The sequence below is a fragment of the Dipodomys merriami genome, unplaced genomic scaffold, assembly GCF_024711535.1.
Source record: "Dipodomys merriami isolate MVZ:Mamm:240054 unplaced genomic scaffold, mDipMer1.0.p SCAF_9, whole genome shotgun sequence".
Classification (NCBI taxonomy): domain Eukaryota; kingdom Metazoa; phylum Chordata; class Mammalia; order Rodentia; family Heteromyidae; genus Dipodomys; species Dipodomys merriami.
Window position 1 is genome coordinate 54406682 of NW_027206512.1, and position 16779 is coordinate 54423460.

General features: G+C 42.3%; 1 protein-coding gene across 2 annotated transcripts in view; it reads left to right on the top strand.

Annotated features, from left to right (window-relative positions):
• The window catches only part of Adgra3 (adhesion G protein-coupled receptor A3), a 105497-nt gene extending 88920 nt beyond the window's left edge, over window positions 1–16577 (top strand). Inside the window, exons 15-19 of one of the 2 annotated variants that reach the window (XM_070013084.1) lie at window positions 4467–4591; window positions 5640–5763; window positions 11916–12061; window positions 14668–14763; window positions 14888–16577. In XM_070013084.1, the coding sequence (XP_069869185.1) occupies window positions 4467–4591; window positions 5640–5763; window positions 11916–12061; window positions 14668–14763; window positions 14888–16133 (1737 nt within the window). In that variant the 3' untranslated portion in view covers window positions 16134–16577. The remainder of the gene's footprint in view (window positions 1–4466; window positions 4592–5639; window positions 5764–11915; window positions 12062–14667; window positions 14764–14887) is intronic. The other variant, XM_070013085.1, reaches the window with a different exon arrangement.
• Window positions 16578–16779: the final 202 nt, after the last annotated feature.

A 16779-nucleotide genomic window follows, 5' to 3' on the forward strand; every position in this document is an offset into this window, starting at 1 on the left:
ATTTCTGTTCTGTTTGTTCTCAGTAGTAGGATAAATTTTCCTGATGTGATACACACATTTAGCCAACACCAACCTCAAGATTTATCCCCACACTTAGTAGTATTTATTTTTCTTTCTAGTCATTTCCCATCCACTGTCTCAAGAAGTGCCCGCCCTTCTATTTTGTGGGGATAGAGAAAAACTTTTCTTGTTCTTCACTTGATACAAGTGAAATGTACAGTACTCTCCATGCCTAGTTTCTTTCTGATTACAGCTGTGAGAGTTATCTTTTGTCTTTGCATGTAGCAACAGTATGCCTTCTCATTGTTGTGAAGCATCCCAGTGGATAAAAACAACTGAATCTGTTTGTTGTGTTGTTAGTCGACTTTTGGTTATCAAGGAAAATGCTACACGTGTTCACATTCATGTTTTTGATGAGCATGCATGGTTAGGAGTAAAGTTGCTGGATTGTAGACCAGTATGTGTTCAGCTTCAAGAACTAGTGTCACAATCACTGGTATGCAGTCTCACCCAGAATGACCATGCCAGTTGCTCCAGGTTCTGGCCAATCCTCAGTCTTTGTGATGAGTATTTGTGTGGTGGAGTTTGGACATGTGGCCATGGTTCTAGTTTGCATTCAGTGGCAACTGAAGGTGTTAGCATCTGTGTATTTCTTACTCTGAATCTTGCCTATTTTTTATTGGGTTTGTTGTGTAGAGATTCTTGATAAAAAGTTCTGAACATGAGCTGCTTGCTGAATCAGTGCACTGCAGGTGTCTCTGCTGTCTATGGCTTGCCTCTTTCTCTGTTAAGCCTATTTATGAACAGAGTGGCTTAGCGTTTTTGAGGTCTAATTTCATAGACTTAGGTTTTGTGTTTTTTATAGGTAGAGTTCATATTCTATTGAAGAAATCTTAGCTTGTTTCTGATAAGCTCATGAGAATCTCCTTCCTTCCTTGCCTCAAGGCTTTCTAGTGTCTTTTGCCTCTTACATTTAGGTCTATAATTCAGCAGACACTGACTTTGTGTTTAGTATGAAAAGTAAGAGCTTCAAAAAAATCTTTAAATGATTCTTGGAACCTGACCTGTTCTCTAAAACACTTCTGATTTCAGATCAGTTTTGCATTTAATTTTATTGGTATTCTTGGATTGCATCCCTTATTTTGATTCCAATGAATTGAGATAATTGTTGATCTTAGATATTCTTGTTATTGGTATAGTGATAGTGAGTAATTTCAAACTTCCCTGGGCTTTATGTTTACAATCCTTGGGCTAGAAGTCCCTCTCCTTGCTCTGTAAAAATAGGCTTCAAAACCTCCCCTCTCCTTTATTTGGATCTTTAATATGACTGATCACCCTGTGACATTTCCCACATTTAAGAGTTTTCATTTTTTTTGACATCGGTGCAGTTTGCTTCTGTGGAGAACAGAGCTTTTCACTTCCTGCTTTATTTATTTTCTTTAATTCTGGGCCATCTAGACACATGACCAAAATCAGCATTAGGCTGTGATAGAGAGCGAGTCTGGGGTAGGGACTTCTCCTGTTTCACTGATGGCCACACTGCTAATATAAACAAAAGGGCTACCCTTTCCACTTACAGTGTCTCTTTTGGCACAGCTTTTGTGCAACGTGTTTAGCAGTTTTTAAAATCAAGGCAGAGCCTACGTTTGCTTGCCACTGAAATTGAGAATAATATAAATATCTGCTTTATCTTTTGTTGTAGATCTTGAACATGTCTGCTATATTAATATCTTAATCTTCTCAATTGCCTGAAATACTGGTCTATTTTTTTTATGTTGCTCAATCTACTCAGTTGCTGGGTTTTTCCTTCCTTTCTTCTTTTCTTAAATGAAAAGTTAAAATTGATTTATAATTTTCGATGGTTATTATTTGAGTGATTAGTATGTACCTGCAAAATGAAATTTGCCCCTTGATCAGCAAATGCTGAAGCATTTTCTATTTGGCTCTCTGCATGGTATGCTAGGCATGTCCTCAGCAGGTGTTCGAGGTATGTCTTCAGCAGGTGTTCTAGGTGTGTCTTCAGCAGGTGTTCTAGGTATGTCTTCAGCAGGTGTTCTAGGTATGTCTTCAGCAGGTGTTCTAGGTGTGTTTTCAGCAGGTGTTCTAGGTATGTCTTCAGCAGGTGTTCTAGGTGTGTTTTCAACAGGTGTTCTAGGTGTGTCTTCAGCAGGTGTTCTTGGTGTGTTTTCAGAAGGTGTTCTAGGTATGTCTTCAGCAGGTGTTCTAGGTGTGTCTTCAGCAGGTGTTCTAGGTGTGTCTTCAGCAGGTGTTCTAGGTATGTTTTCAGCAGGTGTTCTAGGTGTGTCTTCAGCAGGTGTTCTAGGTGTGTCTTCAGCAGGTGTTCTAGATGTGTCTTCAGCAGGTGTTCTAGATGTGTTTTCAGCAGGTGTTCTAGGTGTGTCTTCAGCAGGTGTTCTAGGTGTGTTTTCAGCAGGTGTTCTAGATGTGTCTTAAGCAGGTGTTCTAGGTGTGTCTTCAGCAGGTGTTCTAGGTATGTCTTCAGCAGGAGTTCTAGGTGTGTCTTGGAAGGAGTGGTGCCCCCTGTAACTGGCCCATGGCCTCTTTCTCATTCTGTATCACATGAGCTTGACTTTTGAAAAAGGCTGGGGGAGGGGCATTCAAACTTGAACCTTATCAAAGTAGAACTGTGATGTTTTATTAGTTAATATTCTGCTTAGGCAGGTTTTGTTACACTCTGCCCAGGATTGTGGAGGGTACATTTCCATATTCTTTCTGCTCTCTCTGAGCCCTGTGAGATGACTTGACTCAGAGAGGCACTGGCCCGCAGTCCTTCAGTCTTCTCCAGACTCTTGAGACAGGCAGTGCACGAAAATAGTCTGAAGGCTAAGTCCCAGATATTGAAAGTTCATCCTCACGTATGAACTCAATACTGCCGCAGCAGCTTTTTATAGAAATACAGGAGAAACGTGTCTGCACTCATTTTCATTTCCCCAACATTGTAAAAACTTCTACTACTACTACTACTACTAATAATAATAATAATTGTAGCAGAACATAGTGTCATGATGCACAGAGGCCATAGACAGTTGTTTGTGATAGCTTTCCTCTAGCCTTCCCTTTTGCTCACTGGGTTGATACAGCAGATTCCTCTTTTCACTGCATGTGTGTCCTGCTGGTTCCTGGTATAACTATGTCCATCACCCTTTCCTGCCTGCTGGGCACCAAGCTCATGTTTGTCAGGTAAACAGAAGAGTTTACAAATTGAAGTTTATATGGAGCTATCAAGTTGAAACTCAGTTTGCTGTGTTCTATCTCTACCGCTTCCCATCATATTTTCAGGCTTTTGTCATTAGTTGTTCATCTTCTGTTGAAGTGAATGGTTTGTGCATTGTCCTCATGCAGTCTTTTTCTGTTTATGCTTTTATATTACTACTGTCTGATTCTTCCCTGGGAAAATTTGCCCATTCCCTCCGTATACTAAGCCACTTTCCGTCTCCTTCATTTTGCCACTTCTTCCTTGCCTTTTGTTCTAGCTTCTCTTGTTTCAGATATTTGTTGAAGAGCCCTTGCTCACAAGCAGTAGGGGACCAGAGAAAAGCCAGAGAAGGGATCAGGTGAGGCTGCAGCTTTGACACCTGCATCCTGGGGTGTTCCAGGCTCCACAAGGAAGGGAAGAGTTACGAGTTAAGGTTTCAGCCTGTTGTTTTCCTTTCAGCCAGGCAGTATCTGTAGTGTGTTTAGAAATACAGACTCGGCAGCCAAGCATAGCACTGTGTCGCTCAGTTTTTCAAGCTATAAAATGGGGATGATAATATACCTGCCTGTGTGAAATGTTGGGTACAGCCATTGCCCAAAAGATGAAATGTTACACGAGTGACATGCTTGTTGAGTTTTGAACTCTTGCAGGGGCTCTTCTTCTCCCATAACTGTGCCATTCATTTTGTCAGCAAAATATTGCTGACAATCTTATTATCTTTGTCTCTCCTGTGGCTCTGTGTTGTGCCAGGACAAGACATATCTTAGCATTATGTTTCCAAGGGCCTCCATGGTGTTTGTTCCATTTGTATTAGTGGAACTTGGAGCTGACTTCTGACGGCTGTGCTTCTTGGGGTGGGTTGGCACGCAGACCCTGCTCTCTCCTATGTTTTCTCAGCTGGTGACTGTACAGTGCAAGTGTGGAAGGTCATCACCAAGGAGGGCGGAGCCTGTGGCTGTCCTTTGGAATCAACTGGCCTGTGCATGGTGCGCCTGTCTCCCTTACCCCCATCACAGAACAGCATTAGAGGTGCAGAGTTTAAAGTTGGGTTGTACAAACAGCATGGCATGCACAGTTAATGCAGTAGAGAGAGTCATACATAGTGTGGAGACAGCAAGAAGTTAGTCATTGGGTAAGGCATGGAGATGGAGGACCTGAGTTCTGGATTAACAAGTGTGATTCAGTTACTCCAAATCCCTGTGGTGAAGTGTCTATGGAAGGTGCTGAGAATGAGTCTCTTTTCCCTCAGGATTTGACAGGATCTGAACTGTACACCCCAGCAGCCAGTCTCCTGCACCCTGTGGTTTACACGACTGCAGTCATTCTCCTCTTGTGCCTCTTGGCTGTCATTGTGAGCTACATATACCATCACAGGTAAGCTGGGACAAGCAACAGGTACAGCTCTGTGAACTGTGCCTTGCAAGACTCCTTTCACATTTCATCCTGATGTGCCCTGGTGACCTTCCCAGGGTAGGAGGAACACTGTAGAAAATACACAAGTCCTCTTTCTTTCATGCCAGCAGAGTTAGGAGTAGTCAGTACAGGAGAATGGAAGCTTACTTTTATAGGATCCAGACAGATTGCTGGGCTTGCATCTGGAAAAAGAACACAGCAAATGGGCACAGGAACGAGAAGCCATGGGAAAAGGATTGCTGATGCCCCTCAGGAGGGTCTAGAGACCGGTTTAGTCCTTGTGTTCTGTGGCTGTGTGCCTGTTGTAATACTCTTCATAGCTGGCATTGTAAAAGAGTTTTTGACATTTAAGCATGAGATAGATGGTTTATTTTTTTAATTGCAAAGCTATAGAAATCTTCATGGTTGGAAATAATGAAGGATTTGCTAAGCACAAGTACACTTTGCAAAAGGTTTTGCTAGAACCTGTTTTCCTCTTTAAGCTAGACAGATGTGGCATTTCTTGACATTTGTTAAGAAACAAAAGGCAATTTTGACATAAAAAAAAAAAAAGACTTGAACATTTCATTGGGAAAGGCCAGTCAGAAATGTCCTGGCATTCAGGCCATGTTATCCGGGTTGGTCAGGAACAGCACCATGGCAGCCTAGGTAGCCGGCAGGAGAGCCAGTCCTGAGACATTGTAAGTGACATGAGTTCAAGTGCTTCTTACTGTGGAGAATTTGTTTAGCATTGGCTCTAATGGTTCCATACGTGGTTGTTTTTAATGCCTAAAATTAAATGTTAAGAAACTGTATTAAGTTAAATGATTCTCAAATTGTGGTGTGTGAGTGTGTGTGTGTGTGTGTGTGTGTGTGTTATAGTGTTTGATTAATCAACTATTTAAGTATAAGACATTTAAATTTGACCTTTCATGCAGTGGGAATTAACTTGTAAATGAACGTCAGACTGTCCTACTTCAAATATACCAGACTAATGTTTATCCTTCACATTTTTCCCTTCTCACCCCAGTGTGATCAGGATCAGCCTCAAGAGCTGGCATATGCTTGTGAACCTGTGCCTCCATGTTTTTCTGACCTGTGTGGTCTTCGTGGGAGGAATAACCCAAACCAGAAATGCCAGCGTCTGCCAAGCAGTAAGTCCCAGAGAAAAATGTAAAAGGAGAAGTGCTGACACTTAAAAATGACTTCCTTTTTCTCTTTTCCTAGTTAGGGCCAACCCTGAGTTCTCCTCCCTCCCCTCCCCCCTGCCCCCAACAATTACCAGCATACTTCACACCTTGAATTTTACCATTTCACCACAGAACACCTCCCTGGGCATCTGCTCTCTTGGTCCTTGGCAACGATACTTACCATATCTGTTACAGAGACTTAAACTACTTTAAAACTCATAACTTGTATGGAAAGAAAAGTGTCATTTTCTCACAGGACTTTGAAAATTACTTCACCTGTGGATGAAAAGTGTAGAAATTAGGTTAAGAAAATAAACATTTTAATTGTAATTATTTAAACATCTAAAATTAAATTGTAAATACAATTAAATATTTCCCTCTTGCTTTCAAATGCTATTACATTTGGAAGCTTATTTATGACATGGATAACCCATTTCTTGTATAAGTGTTAGAGTGGAAACTCCTCCTTTTAAGATTAGACGAGGGCATTTGTGACAGTTCATGTGCATCTCCTGTGTCTGCGTTGGTTTGCATCGGGCTATCAACAAGAAGCAGAGCATAATAACATAAGTTTGGACCACCTTAGTTGCACTGTTTTACTGGCTACACTTTCATGGACCATGTTTACCTTTTTTTCTGTTCAAATTGGGGGCAAAGAAACCATAGTCTGCCTTAAGCAGAATTTCCAGGTACAGTTCAGTAATGTTAAGCGTAAGCCCAACTTCATACAGCTTCTCTGTGAAACTGTCTGTTTTGTGTTTGTACCCATTGAACAGCAGTTGCCTTTTTCTTCTCCTTTCAGTTCTAGTAGCTTATTGTAATTCTAACCTTTGCCTCTACTCTCTGAGTGGAAATGTACATGTATCTTTCTGTTTGACTTGTATTCCTTTAAGCGCAGGTGCGCATGTATGTGCAACACACACACACACACACACACACACACACACACACACACACACACACACACACACACACACACACACACACACACACACACACACACACACACACACACAATTACTTTGAATGGAAAAGGCCAGCATAGAAGAAGTGGCATATCCTTTTTTCTATTTTTCAACCTCCAGAGAAACTGGAGCCTTGTGCTTGCCGTGCCCCTGTTTGTTTCCATTATTTTTCAAGTAAAGCTTTGTGTTTATGTCCAGTTTAGCCTGGGCCTCAGTACTCCTACTCAACACCTACCACATAGCTAGGGCAACATCCCTGTGATACCGTGCCCAGCTTTATTAGTTGAGTTGTGTCTCCCTGGGCTGACTTAAAATTGAGGTCCTAATCTTCATCACTACAGTAGTTGAGTGGTTGCAATTACTGTACCTGGCCAGATAGACATTTTTGAGTATAGAGGACACATAGGGCCAGCATACAAGTGCAGTGGTTGTAGCACCATGTGTGTTATGAAGATGTATATAAAGACTTCATTGCCATTTTATGTCTTTTCTGATTGCAAAAATAAAGCCCAACTACACCAGACATCTAGGAGACATGCACCCACAGGGTCTTGTCTACATGTTAGTGTAAACGTTAGTGGTTAGTCTGTGGGATACTATAAGCTCTAAATGAAAACATTCCCCCTCTCTGGAGGCCAGCAGAGCCCCTTGGGCTCAGTGCAGCTGGGCCTGTGTAGGTGAATATGTAGGTGAAGGCGAGTGATCATGACTGCACTGTTACAAAAGCAAAGCCCCGGGCAGGGAGACCCAGCACAGAGAAGGAATGGCAGTCACCAGCATGGTACATGCATCAGGGCATCAAAGCTAACGAACTACAGCAGAGTCAGCACCACGGAATCTTGTGAATGAAAAGTAAGCCTCAGATACTGCACTAACCCTGATGTCTTTCATGAAGATAAACGTGACTAAGATCAACAGCATGCCTTTAACAAAAACAGATGGGAGAGGTCATAGGGTTAAATATGTTATTATTAACACCCTAACTTTGTAATACACTAAATAAATGCAGGCAATGTTTGGCCCAATTGTTAGATGGCTCATGGACTTCAGGCTGTGATTGATCCAGCATTGTATACCTAGGATCCAGCTTGAGATGCGCTGTGTGTGTGTATGTGTAAGAACAGCTGAGGGTTCTAAATGACTTGAGGATATCAGTAGTAGCATGCATATAGTCACTGCTCAACAAACATTACTAGATCTACTACTATTCCTAGTGTTATGGTTACAGTTTCTTTCTCAAGGATACAGTATATTTCTGTTTCAGGCCATTGCTGTATTCTTGTGAAAGAAGATAATGGGTTTGAATGCACTTGATACCTAGACAGAAGACATAACCTCTTTCTTCTCAGTTCCTCGTCTTCTCCACATAGCTGCTTCTCATTTACCTTGAAGATCTAACTTTATGATTACTGTTGCAGAGATCCTGCCTGTCACCTCTCACTTTTACATTATATTGCTAAAAATCTCATGGTACCCATAAAACTTTATAATTGTTTATTGCCTCTGGGCTTTCTGGACAAGAGTTGTATGACTCATCAGTGTGTATCATATCACCCAGGGACCAACTCTTAGTAGGTAATCAGCAGACACATATTTATGAACAAAAAGAAGTCTGCTGATTATACAGGTCATTGTGAGCCTTGACTGTACTAGGAGAGTATTAATGGTCTTGGTGTTACTTAAAAATATTCACTGACTTCCCAAAGCAGACATGTTAATTGGTTTCATGAAAAAAATGAATTGGACATTGTAAAGTTAAACTTTCTTTGTACTATACTCTTTCTCAGATGAAAGGCATAGGACCTGCACAGGCTTCTTAGTGCCTTTAGAACCAAGTACCCATTAGCTAAAGGTTTACAGAAGAAAAGGAAAAGGCAGATCTTTAGATGTGTTCATGCCATTCTCTTCTGATTTCACTCCGTCCTCTTCTGTGAAATCACAGGCTCAGGCATGGCTTCCTTTATCATTGCAACACTTACTTCAGTTCATAGGCAGCTGAGTGGAGGGCATGGCGTACAGCCAGGGCTGGACGAGGGTCCCAGGTCCTCAGAGGGAGGTGCAAAGCACTTTGTTCTCCTGGGGCTTTGATGGTTCTTGGGTTCACCAGTGGGCTAGGCTGTGAAATCCACTGATTGTTTAGGTTCATTCATGTCTTGAGTGCAGTTTTGTATCTGTGCTCAAATCAGTGTGCTTTTGTCTGAACTTCTTGTGAGTACTCCTGTATTATACACAGTTACAGGTGGTTGGTTGAGGTCATTAAAGGCGCCACCAACTAGGTGCTTCCCACTCTGGCTCCTCAATCAGTTTCAGGTGTCTTATGTGGCTTTAGTTATGGTGGAGAAATAAAAGTGTGAGTAACAGAATAGATGGGACCATGGACTCAAAGCTGAAAGTGATATGATCCTTTCCTGGTGTGATGCCAAATAATTGTTTTATCCTTCATTTTCTGGTCTTTTTAAGTAGCCCAAGCCTGTGACTCCCGAGTTGCTAGGGTTACAAGTGTCCACCTACACACTCCACTTGGCTATTGATTTTCTTAGTTATGCATGAAGGTGGTGAATCTAGTTCTCCCTTTCAGTTACCTAGTTGCAGCATATTAAATACTGTGCCAGCTGCATTTGTCAGCCGTCTTTCCTGTCTTCCATCTAGAGAATCGCTGTAGTGACACATAAGGAGCACTTGGGAAAATCCCATTCGTAGCTATTAAAATCTTTCTAAACTTTCACATTAACCCCTACAAGGAACTTTAGAAAAGGCCTTTAGAATAACATACCTTGGAAGGGTTAGTGTGAAAGTTATTAGTACATAAATAACATCCATTTAAAAAAATACATAAAGTGAGTCACTGAAAATTGTCTTACTCTAGATCACTAGAGCTGTTGCATAGCAGGGGCATGACTCATAGTGGGTCTGTGTGACTCAGCGCCTGCACCCAACACTGACTGTCTTTGCCAGGGGCAGAGACCTAGGTAACCATCCCACATGGGCACAGATATTCTGTTGTTGACCATAGGACCACTGGTTCAGCCTTTCTTAGATGAATCTGTGTGTGGCGCACACAGCTAATACCGCCAGCTGAGTATGAATACGGCTGCTACAAAGAAAAAATTGAGTCACACCCAGAATCACAGGCATTCACTAGTGGAAAACTAGTGTATAATAGTTGTGTATGCGACCCTATATTGGGTTACTTCCAGTTAAGCTCTCTGGTTTATAAGAGTTTATATTTAAGTAGCACATACAAAAAGTGGAGGTCTTTAGTATAATTCTGCCTGTTGTGTAGCTGTGGAAATTGTTGTCCTGTGGTTAAGTGGCTTCCTTAAGTATTAATGTGTTGCATTTATGAATGGTTCACATGCCCTGTGGATTCAATTACTTGCTTCCAGACCATTTGCAGAATTTCCATATAGGCCATTGATGACTTGGAAGGAAACATAATGGTAAGATTATGTTTCGTGTGCAGCCCAAGGTAGGGTGGGAAACCCAGCAGGGAATCCCGCGTCCCAGCCAGGCTGTCCTCCTGAGATCTCCGCTGCCCCACTTGTATGTGATTTTTTTTTTCATTTTAAATGATTTTTTTCTTTTAAATAACTGTTATTAGATGTTATGAGATTCCTAAAATTTCCCATTTGGTAACAGCCATTTAACTGAAATTTTTTTATCCTTAAGTGATTCGTTTTCTGGGAATTTAGAAATACTATAGAAAACACTTCACAGCCTTAATGATTGAGTTTCCTGCTTTAGAAAATGCTACACCATACCTTTGGTGTGGAAACTAGTTTAGTTCAACCTTTTTTTTTTTTTTTGACCTTTCTTCAAAAATATTCCTGCAGAAGGAGAGCCTATCATTTTGAGTCAAAATCAGTGATTTGCCGTAAAAATCTTGGTTTCTAAGCACTGAATTCATTTATGGTGATTTGACTTTCAGCATTTGGTGTGACTGCGGAGAGCTCAGTGGGTTATTTTGTGCCTTTTGTTCTACTTCTGTCTATAATTTTTTCCATTTCCATGTGGCCTGACAAAACTGACTAGGGACCAAGGAAGACAATGACCTGTAGCTTGGCTAGTTTGGCCAATGGAATCCACCCTCCCCATACCTCCAAAGTTGTGGCTACCTCTAGAGTGTGGCAAGCATTACCCTGGACAGTGACTGCCTTGAGCTTTCCTCATAGAATAAGAATGAGGCTTTGCTGTGGGAGTCAGCTGCACATTGCTTCTCCTGATGCTACGGACGGTGGTGTGCATACTGTTTTTACTGACCTAGGTCTGATAGTGCCAGGTGAGTTGTTTGTGTTGAGGTTGGAAAGCCATCTATGTAGGATGAGAAAATTTTTTCTTGGAGATTTTCATTAGTAGAATTTTATCTGCAAATTGGGTAAGGAAAAAAGAAAGATCAAAAAGTAGTAAGTCAGCGGTTTCTTAAGAGAGCTGGATCATGTCCTAGGTGCTTTTCATGATACATGGTACTTCCTTTACTTTAGGCAAGACATTTTAAGCTTCTCATCTCCTCTCACATTTTCATCGAGAATTTCATCCTCAATGAGACTTGCTTCAAACACAGAACATCATATTTTACTCTTACACCTTAATGGCAGCTCTGAGTTAGAACTCCGATGACTTAATTACCCTTGCTCGCTGCTCTTGCTTATGTTCTGGATGCAGAGATAACATGGCATCCTTGGAAAGGCCCTGCTAGGCCTCCTGTCGCCTAGTACTGAGCTTTGTGGTGTATTAAGGATCACCTTGAGTACATATGATCACCTGTAGGTTTCCGAGACTCCTGGTTCTTAAGAAGGTCATGTCTGAGAATACTTAGTGTGGCTGGGAAGGTAGCTCAGTGGTAGAGTGCTTGTCTCACATACATGAGGCCTTGGGTTCGATTCCTCAGCACCACATACATAGAAAAAGCCAGAAGTGGGAGCTGTGGCTCAAGTGGTAGAGTGCTAGCCTTGAGCTGAAGAGCTCAGGGACAGCGCCAGGGCCAGAGTTCAAGCTCCACGACTGACAAAAAGAAAATGCTTGGTGTAATTAGCGGGTAAAGGACTTGGTCATCAAAATACACCCTTGTAATAAACCTTGTACTGCTTTTTAATCAAACGTGAAAACTTGGTTTGCTTTAAGATAATGTGTATCTTTCAATCTTCCCTGTAGGTGGGGATAATTCTTCATTATTCTACCCTTGCCACAGTACTATGGGTGGGAGTAACCGCTCGAAATATTTATAAACAAGTCACTAAGAAAGCTAAAAGATGCCAAGATCCCGATGAGCCTCCACCTCCGCCAAGACCCATGCTCAGGTATCCGGTCTTCGTCGAATTGTCTTAAATGTGTATCTAATTGTGTTTGCTTTAGTTGAAGCCTGGTCATAAGATAGAACAAGAAGTACAGAAGTAAAAGAATGAATGTAGGAGCCTCACTGTCATGCTTCTGAATGTAGGTTCTTTATTTTCCTGATGAGGTGGGGTGGCCTCAGCCTCCACAGCCCTCCACCATGTTCATGCCCATGCGGGTCTGCTGCAGCCTCCTCCCTGCAGGATGTCATGCGCGGGCATTGGCCATGGCCTAGGGCACCAGAGGGCTCTGTGCAATGTTAACTGTTAATGTTTATTGCCTGAGGTCATGCACAGGTCACGGATTTTAATCTCAAGAGGGCAGCAATTTGTTTACTTCCTGTGAAAGATGAAACACATCCAGAGTTATGTCCTTCTTTCCCATTACAATAAAAAGACGAATAAGTGAAGCATCATGCTGGGATGAGTAGAACTCTCACCTGTGATGACTGAGTTTTGGCGAGTGGCTGGCTGCAGGCTGAAGTCTTGAGGGCTCCCCACATGCCCTGTTCTAGAGGCTTTTACAGGAGCTGGACTGGCTCCTGTAATGCATGCCCTTTGGCTGGGCTCTAGGCTCCAGACCTCTGAGCACCATATTAAAATACGAGCAGCCTCTGAAGATTTGTACCCAAGAGAACAGCTGAACACAATTGTTGTTTTAGAGTGGCCAGATGATATTAGTTGGCATGCCTGACCTGATAATAAGGAAATCTGCTGAGGTCAGTACCATGGTCTACATGAGAACTGAAGCTGTCTAGAGTGTCCAGAGAGAAGAGAGAGCACAAGTTCAGGGGGCATGAGGCAATTTCCTCAGGATTAATGGCAAACTGGGTTGAAGAATGTATGAGAGTGAAGAAGTTGAAGGTGGCTACACACAGCCTGCTCCAGTTTACTAGGCCGCTCAGAGATCTGGTGTTCCCACCACCTGAGAAATGATAGAGGAGGGAGGAGGGAGGGAGAGGCCGGCGGCGGTGGAGGGTGATGAACTCACCAGAGCTTTCTCGTGGTAAGCATTTGGTTTTAGAGGTCCAGTGCTTAGCAGGAGACACTTCCACGTGCTGTGTTGAAGCCATAGAAGATTGGTTAAGAAAAGAGTACAACTTGAGCTACATCCATGTCTTACATGCGGGCCATGGAAGAGCTGCTAGGAGACATAACACCGGATCGTGTAGATGGTTCTGGGGCTACGGGTACAGAGTGTCCTGGCTGCTGGTTCAGGACCGTGCCATGCGGTAGGAAGCCGTCCGTTTTTAAGCACAAAAGAGAATGATGAGAAAGCATAAATAGAAATATGTGCCAGGGTCTTTGCTTTATCTCATTCATTGTAGAGGGGAGCTCTTTCTGGGGAAGCAGTAGCTGCAGAAGTCAGATTCTAGCCCTCTGATGAGTACCCAGCCCCGTCTGTTTCTCTGTTTTTGTTTTTACAGAGATTCAGATATCCTTCTAGGCACAAAGTTTTTCTTGTTACAACCAGCTACCACCCTGTCTTCTTGAGTTCTTACCACTACTCTGTGCCCTGGGCTATCACCAACTGCCCCACTGGGAAGAAATCAGGGCATTCTGAACACTAGTTTCTGGCCTCCCCAAATCCTCTGTTGTTCTCTGTTGCCTGGAGGGGATCCTTTATGCAGAAGTTGGAGGCTGACTGGAGGGGATCCTTTATGCAGAAGTTGGAGGCTCAGGATGTGCCAAGTTAATTGCTAAACATGGTTACAGTTGTCTGAACTCTGAACAAGATCTTAATTGTAACAACTTGAAAAAGAAACTACTTCCCCCTAAAATACAAAGCTGAAACCCTATCCGGCTGCCGTTCTCCACCTGTCCACAGGGTGGCAGGAGCTGACCAACTTTCCTCCGCTTGAAAACTTCCCTGGCCTTGTGCTTTTAAAAAAGATTAAAAAAAAAAATGATCATATGTACATAGTGATGGAGCTATTATGATCCTCTGCTAAGACCATTTAAAATGATGGTAATTGAAATGAACTTCAAGATAAGGACACAAGTTTTTTGTTGTTTGTTTTTGTTTTTAATGTACTATGTGAAGTTATTTCTTTTTTTCCTTCTTTATCCCCTCTTTGTTTTATCCCCTGTTGTCATTTTTTTATTTTGGCATCGTGTGTCTTGAATATATGTTCATCTGATTTGGGGAAGGGAAGAAGAATAACAAAATGGTGAGCTGAAGGACAAAGGGTGAACCAATGCAACACTGATACTCACAAGTCACCATGTTGGAAATGAACTTTACAACTTTGTGGGAGGGGAGCCAGAGAAGGAAGGGAAAATGGAAGAAAACAAGGCAGGGGTGACATTGTTCCCCCAGAAATGTACTCATTCTCTCATGTACCTGTAACCCCTCTGTACATCACACAAGAACCTTTTTAAAAACGTTGGATAAAAAAGAATTTTTTTCTTCCAGTTAAAAAAAGCAGTCTGTCAAATGACTCAAGGTATTATTGGAGTAAATAATAAATAATTTTTAAGGAATGAGTTCAGAAGTGTGGAGACACTGAAAAATACGCCGTAAGAAATGAAACAGGCTAACGAGCAAGTGTTCCCGTTCTTCCTCATGCTAGGTTCTACCTGATTGGTGGTGGAATTCCCATCATCGTTTGTGGGATAACAGCTGCAGCAAACATCAGGAATTACGGCAGTCGGCCAAGTGCACCCTAGTGAGTATTTTGTATTCTCTATGTACCTGACCCATTTGCTCCTCTTGTAAGCATTTCTACAAGAAATGTTGAAATCATGTTGAAATACTTGCCATCTAAGCTGGTTCACCATGTTCTCTCCTAGTTGTTGGATGGCATGGGAACCCTCCTTGGGAGCCTTCTACGGACCTGCCAGTTTCATCACTTTCGTAAACTGTATGTATTTTCTAAGCATATTTATTCAGTTGAAAAGACACCCTGAGCGCAAATATGAGCTTAAGGAGCCCACAGAGGAGCAGCAGAGATTGGCAGCCAATGAAAATGGTGAAGTAACCCATCAGGACTCGATGTCTTTGTCTCTGATATCTACGTCAGCCTTGGAAAATGAGCACACTTTTCATTCTCAGCTCCTGGGGGCCAGCCTCACATTGCTCTTGTATGTTGCCCTGTGGATGTTCGGGGCCTTGGCCGTTTCATTGTATTATCCCTTGGACTTAGTTTTCAGCTTCTTTTTTGGAGCCACGTGTTTGAGCTTCAGTGCTTTCGTCATGGTTCACCATTGTGTCAGCAGGGAGGATGTCAGACTCGCGTGGATCATGACTTGCTGCCCTGGACGGAGCTCCTACTCAGTGCAGGTCAATGTGCAGGCCCCCAACTCCAGTGGGACGAACGGCGAGGCACCCAAGTGCACCAATAGCAGTGCAGAGTCTTCATGCACCAACAAAAGTGCATCGAGCTTCAAAAATTCCTCCCAGGGCTGCAAGTTAACAAACCTGCAGGCCGCTGCCGCGCAGTGCCATACCAACTCCTTACCTTTGAACTCCATGCCTCAGCTCGATAATAGTCTAACGGAACATTCGATGGACAACGATATTAAGATGCACGTGGCACCCGTGGATGTACAGTTTCGAACAAATGTGCACCCAAGTCGCCATCATAAAAACCGAAGTAAAGGTCACCGGGCAAGCAGACTCACCGTCCTAAGAGAATATGCCTATGATGTCCCGACCAGCGTGGAAGGAAGTGTGCAGAATGGCATGCCTAAAAGCCGGCCGGGCAATAATGAGGGCCATTCACGAAGTCGGAGGGCTTATTTAGCCTACAGGGAAAGACAGTACAACCCGCCCCAGCAAGACAGCAGTGATGCTTGTAGCACACTTCCTAAAAGTAGCCGGAATTTTGAAAAGCCTGTTTCAACTAGCAGTAAAAAGGATGCATTAAGGAAGTCAACCGTCGTCGAACTTGAAAGTCCACAGAAGTCTTATGGCCTCAACTTAGCTGTTCAGAATGGACCAATGAAAAGCAGTGGGCAGGAAGGACCCGCCTCACTCAGTCCTGATAGCACTGGCAATGTTAGGACTGGGTTATGGAAACACGAAACTACTGTGTAGTGTCGCTGGGTATCCTTGGCAGAAATTGATACCAACTGCAATTGGCACATTCCTTTAAGCTATGGACATTCAAAAAACCAAACTGTTTACAGCGACTTTAGGGATTGGAAACAATTTTGAATTTGAATTTTGGATTTTACTTATTTTATGTCCCTACATTGTTGCCTTTTTTTTTAAAGGAAAATGAAAGAATCCTTTAAAGCATTATTTTTACATTTCAAAGTACCAACAGGATATTTTGGGAACCTGAACTGTAATTTCCTAGAATCTGTAATAATATCTACTTAACATTTCACGCTTGTATTTAATAAAATAATAGGTGTTTGTCATTGTGTCATTTCTATTTTCATATTTTATCCATATAAAAGCATTTCACTGTTTGAATGTTTTCTGCAGTGGGTTATTTAAATGAGAATTAACTGTAAGTCTCTTTATTAGGCCTGTGGGTTAACTATATCAATTCTGACATTAAAACCATTATGAATCTTGAGTCGGCATGTTTTATAAATGTCCCTTTGACTCTGCAGGTTTTAAAAATAATCTCAGAATAGTATTTTTACGTGGAAGTGCCTATAAAGAATCTTGTCCAAAGTTGCATAGTTTTACCACATCCTTTTGATGCTATGAATACTGTTTCCACACTTTT